Genomic DNA, 5,496 nt, shown 5'->3' on the forward strand with positions numbered 1-5,496 from the left:
CCCATCCACTGGCCACAGTTTCCAGGGCTTGAAAAGGGAGGAAGTAGGTTATTCCGCTGGGACTCGGAAAAGAGCTCGCTACGCTCTTTTCAAACACTGAAGTGCTCAGCTCCTACAGCAAGGCGATACGAGGGAGTAAAACAGAAGCGGATTTATCATCTAGAGACCCTGGCATAAGCTGCAGCAGGCCCAGCCGCATGCCCCGAGGACTTGGCCGCAACTCCATCATACCACCTGCTGCATGACCGAGATGCCAGCATTGGGGTAGGCAGGAATCAAGGACTTCAGGATTCACATGAAAAATATTTTATTATAACAATTTCAAAATACGGACGTGGAGTTTGTCAGAAGGTTCATTCAGGACCGAGCGGCAGAATTAGCTAGAGGAGCATTTGGCATCACAGCCACAGCAGGGGACAGCAGTGTAGGCCAGGAGCAACCATCCCATTTATCCTACAGAAGAGGGGAGAATAGTTATTCCAGTGCACCTGCTGGCTGCAATCAGTGCCAAGAGCTATACTGCAGGGTGCAACAAAGGATTTTTGTCGCAATTGCTCAGGAAGTTTGGCTGTTTAGTTCCTAGTAATAGGTTGCAGCTTTTGGAGCAGGTCTATTGAGAGGAGGGAGCATTTAGGGAAGTCACTGGATCCCATACAAGTTACCAGCAGGACACAGATCCATGTCTGGGGACTAGAGGGCACTTAAATCAGATAAGCCAGCAATGCTGTAGGTCTGGCCATTTGGAGCCAACACAGGCAGGTGCAGGCAGCAGCAAGCGGGTGCCTGAGATCTGACAATCCTTTACTTCACGCGTTTCCAAACTGCAGTGCAGGGGCAGCGTACCTAAAGCCCATGGAAACCTCCACTTCTGTTCTGCAGCTTGGGGTCCTTTCACATTAGGAAAGGCACCTATAAAGCCATTGCTTTCCTGAAGAGAAAGCACTTGGGTCTTAATGGCTTTAGTAGGCAGAAAAGGGAGGCCCCTGGGGGAAGCTGTCTGATACCCAGGGGCTCCCCCACGTTTGCAGGACACCCATGGTCTAGTATTTTTTTTGGGAGTCAAAGTCTGCAGGTGGCAGTTATACGGACTGATAGGATGCATCTAGTATCATGGATTCCCTCTTCTACTTGCAAGTGAAGTCTACAGGCAACCCTGGGGAGGGGGAGGGCGAGGCCCATCTGCTGGGAAAAGCAGCTTTAGTGGTCTGGGGAGGAGAACTGGAAGGTCTGAGTCCTCTGCAAGAAGAGGGTGGGCTACAGTTTTCCTGTTGTCCCTTCAAGGCCTTCTGGCCATGTGTTTTGCCTCTACTGGGATGGAGGTCAAATGGCTAAGGACCAGTATGAACCCAGCGAGCAGGCGAAGGGAACTCATCAAGGTCAGAGCCACTCAGCCACAGGCTAGGATTAAGCAATTCCAGCTTGCCTCACCACAGCTTTGCTCCAATTACTCTTCCCACCCACTACCCACGTGGGTTCACACCACCCCTCTGGTCACTAGCAGCTTGGAGCCTGCCTGCCCTGTCATCGCCCATGCATGCAACCATGCAGAGCAACCAAGAGCCAGGCTCTTGGTTTCTTTCTGGTAGAATAAACCTGCTGCCACGGGGCACTGCGGCCAGCTTCCTGGCCTCACTCTAGCAATGCAGTGGCTTGAGTGACCAGAAGAGCAGTTTTCACTGGTGGGAATTTAGGACCCAAAAAGCTCAGCCTGAAAGCACACACTTGCACTGACAGGCAGCCAGGGGAAGGGAGAAGGATGCGTCAGAGGCCTCGGGGTACTGGAACACCCGCTTCCTAGAGGACACGCCAGTGGCTGCACCCCTTGCAGGCAGACTGCCCGTTGCATCTCTTGCCCCAGGGAGCAGAGCAGATTCATTTTAGGGGGAAGTCATCCTTACCGCTCAGTTCAACCCACTGCTCTTGACTGTCACTGTAACCACTTGCATGAGCCCACTGCTCCTGAGCACAGCTGCCACTGCTGCTTGCTGCAGCCTGCTGCTCCTGGGCAACCTCATCACCACCATTAGCAGCAGCCTGCTTCTCAGAGGCCTCCTCCCCACAGGTTGGCATAGCTGACTTCTCTGGGACATCCCCACTGGTTGCTGCGGCCTGCACGGTCTCGCCTTTCTGATTCACCTGCAGAGTCAAGGACACACGCTCAGGCTTCAGTTTGGTGCGGAGCTTGCCCGGAGAAGCAGGCAGTGGTATCCACACCGGGTAGTGCTTTTATGGTGGGTTTAGTCCCACCCCAGAAAGTGTCAGTCGGAGGTTAGAAAGACAGCCCACTCACTGCAGAGACCCAAGCTGTTGCAGCCACCCAGGGCCCAGGAGCCTCTTGCTGTGTTCATGTAGACCAGCAGGTAATGACATTAGGGACCAGCCCCAACTAAGCCAGGGTCCATGCTTGGCTTCACATGCTCCCACAGCCACACAGGCAATAGCCAAGCTACAACTGTGCCAAACCATCACTCATTAACCTGGCAGCATGTGACAAACTAGCCAGGGAGCAACGATGTGGCCCAACTGTACGTGCCCCGCACGGTTGTGCGGGCGCCACTACCTGCGGATTGGGCGATTCCTTCAGCATGACGACCCCATCCTGCTCCTCGAACTCCAGGTCCGTCTCCGTTTCGTTCTGGGACCTGTACTCCTCACTGTCAGTCTCAGATTTGCTTGGCTGGAAAAAGGGAAGGAGGCCAGCTCTGGTGAGAAGACAAGCTGTGGTCCCAGCTACAGTGGGAAGCAAAAGGGGACAGGCTCCTTCAAGGGGCCAGGGGAGGCTTCCAAAGGCACAGAGGCAGCTGGACACCCAGGGCCCTTTGGCTTTGTGCGACTAGGGTGCTCTGTTGCTTTTTATGCCATCCAAAAGTCCCCACCTTGGTGAAAGGCTTGAGGGCACAAGGAATTAGTTCCTTTTCAAAGGTCTGCTCATTAAACTGGCTTAGCAGGAGGTCTATGGGCTTCTGCAGAGGGTGTTTCCAATAACACTTGCTGTCTTCTAGGTACCTTTTACATCCCCCGCAAGAAAAATCCCTGCTCCAAGGCACTCCCAGTCCAGAAGTTCTCCTTTACTGGTGGCCCATTCCACCCCAGTGCTGCCGCTGAAAGACCATGGGTTCATCACATCCGGGAGGTGCCCAGCAGCTCCATATCCATTGCCAAGTGCAGCATTTTACAGATGTGCCATAAAGGCAGCAAGAGGCCATGCTTCCTGGTAGGATCCCAGCTTTGAAGGGGTCACCCCGCTTCTCATTTGTGGCACAAGGAGAACCACGTTACCACATGAGGCTGCAGAGAAGGCATTTGCCATCCCCGGATGGATGGAGCAGGCTGACATACCGAGTCCATCTGTTGACTCATTAGGAGCTGCAAGGGACCTCGCAAGGACCTCGGTGGCAGCAGACCATTTTTGGGGGAAGGTGAAGGAGGAGGTCTCCATGTTTAAGACACATCCAAGAGCTTCATGACCAAGCAGAGCCATGTTGCCTCTGCACTGGGATTGCACCATGGCTCTGGCTAACCTGGTATACAGGACTTTCTGCAAAGCAGTTAGCGCTTACCTCGTAGGTAGCATCGTTGGGGTCATCCCCCTCCGGCAGCTCTTCGTGTAACACCTCCACCCAGGACTGCTGGTCTTCTAGAGCCACATCATCTTGTTTTCTCTTGCTTCCTTTGCCACATGGCTTGACTGGAGTTTTTCGGATTTCTGCAAAGACCACAGAAGGCAGGGTTCACATCCATGCAACCCCCATGGCAACAAGAGGTCCCACTGCATGCATCCCCTCTCCTTAAGGACAGGGACAAAACCCAGATGGCTTCCAGGGTAGAAAGGATTTGCCAGATGACTTGTAGGCCACTGCGCTGCTGCCAGCTGCACCCATGCAATGACAGGAGGTCAAGACAACGGGTGCCCGCTAAAGGCTTTGCCACCCCTTGGTGGTCCTGATGGATTTGATGCAAGACGCTCAGACATTCCCAAACCCTGCTGGCCATTCAGTTTTAGCTTTCCTTGCTGTATTGGCATCTGGTCCAGAAGCCGACAGAACTCGTGCTCATGGCCCAGCACGGGGCCTGCGGTAGGACAAGGTCACGCTGGCCTGCATTCAAGGTGTGGGCCCACCCACACCCTGGCTAGACTGCAGGTAGATCTTACCCTCGGGAATATCGCTCTGACCCAAGCTGCCTGGGGGCAGGTAGCCGAGGGTGTTCTGGAGCCTGCAGGGCACGATGGCGAACAGGAAGCAGGCCAGCCTCCCGAGACGCTTCTTTGCATGCCGCACTGGTCTGCTGGGAGAGGGGGCAGGAGGGTCTCTGCTCCCAATGGTCTCCACAGGGATTGAGAATCCAGCCCAGGCAAACATCTTCTGCAGGAGCTGGAGCTAAGAAAGGTCAGGAAGGTTTTAGACATCAAGCCGTTTGCAATCCTTGAAGGAAACTTTAAGTTCCATCTGCTCCTTCTCCAGCCGGGGAGAAGTATAGCCACCAGGTCCAGCTCTAATCTTACTCATGTGAGATCCAAGCACTCGATAAAGAGAAAACATGAACATCTCAACTGCAAAGCCCCCCTTCATGGCTGAGGAGCACTGTACAGGACACAGCAATCGACTTGCACCCAACAAGTGGCAGGGCTGGGAGCAGAACAAGTGTCTTGGCCCTTTGCCCTTTCCTCCCTTCATTATCGCACTAAGGCCCAATAGCGTCAGCATGAGCAGCCAGCAGTGCAGACTTCACGAGACACTTTGCTGCTATAGGAGCTCAGCTTGTACCAGAATGAAGCCATTTCAGGCGTGTACCTGCATCTTATAGGGCTGCTTTTTTTTTGATCTAGCTCTGAAACTGCCCTCTTTAGCCCATAGAGCTGCCCTGGCAACACCTTCTGGCACAGCACATGCATCTTGGGGCACAATCCCAGGGACTTTGGAGGGCTTTGTACTCTAAAACCACTTGGGTACCTTTAATAAAGGCCAACCCCGCATAGGTGGGACAGAGACCCTGCAAAGCAGGATCAAAGGCAGCAGCTCCAAGGGGCAGGGAGTCCACTATGGTCAAAGGATCCCAGCACGATAAATATCTAAATGTTTCTGGAAAAAGTGTCCAGAGTAGGTGCTTGTACCAGCTCTGGGGGTGGCGGGGTCTGACTCAAGCCCTGGCAGCAAGGGGTGGGAGAAGGAGGGCGGGGGGCAACTATAAGCCAGGCACCATCCCTGGGGTGGCCCAGCCAGCAGCCCTGTGGTCACACTGACACCACTGCTCCAGGCAGCATTTTCAGTCTAATAGTAGTACAGGTGCTAGTAGATCTCAATGGGAGCACTGCTGTAACTGTTCCCTCCCAAGTACAGTTTGAACAGATTCAATGCAAGAGGTTATTTTTAAATCAGCCCAAGCGCATGATTTCCAGGCGTGTATGGGAGTGCAGTACATGCTGCTCAGAGCAGCAGGAACAGCACTGCCAGGCCAAGTAGAGGAACAGAGCCAAAGGGGGGGGGGGGGGGGGGG

General features: G+C 54.0%; 1 protein-coding gene and 1 long non-coding RNA gene across 4 annotated transcripts in view; one reads left to right on the forward strand and one right to left on the reverse strand.

Annotated features, from left to right (window-relative positions):
• Positions 1 to 5,496, reverse strand: part of LOC109294837 — a 22,596-nt gene that overhangs the window by 12,493 nt on the left and 4,607 nt on the right. For 2 of the 3 annotated variants that reach the window (XM_019513347.1, XM_019513346.1), the window contains exons 3-7: positions 4,154 to 4,379; positions 3,561 to 3,706; positions 2,561 to 2,677; positions 1,899 to 2,136; positions 288 to 453 (exon numbers count right to left, since the gene is read on the reverse strand). In XM_019513347.1, coding sequence (XP_019368892.1) covers positions 449 to 453; positions 1,899 to 2,136; positions 2,561 to 2,677; positions 3,561 to 3,706; positions 4,154 to 4,379 — 732 coding nt within the window. In that variant the 3' untranslated portion in view covers positions 288 to 448. Of the gene's footprint in view, positions 1 to 287; positions 454 to 1,898; positions 2,137 to 2,560; positions 2,678 to 3,560; positions 3,707 to 4,153; positions 4,380 to 5,496 lie in introns of those variants that run through there. The other variant, XR_002096633.1, reaches the window with a different exon arrangement.
• The window catches only part of LOC109294840, an 18,037-nt gene that overhangs the window by 9,826 nt on the left and 2,715 nt on the right, over positions 1 to 5,496 (forward strand). Inside the window, exon 2 of the long non-coding RNA XR_002096634.1 lies at positions 4,136 to 4,142. This is a non-coding gene — a long non-coding RNA (uncharacterized LOC109294840). The remainder of the gene's footprint in view (positions 1 to 4,135; positions 4,143 to 5,496) is intronic.

The sequence above is a fragment of the Gavialis gangeticus genome, unplaced genomic scaffold, assembly GCF_001723915.1.
Source record: "Gavialis gangeticus isolate Ggan-Ray unplaced genomic scaffold, GavGan_comp1, whole genome shotgun sequence".
Lineage (NCBI taxonomy): Eukaryota > Metazoa > Chordata > Crocodylia > Gavialidae > Gavialis > Gavialis gangeticus.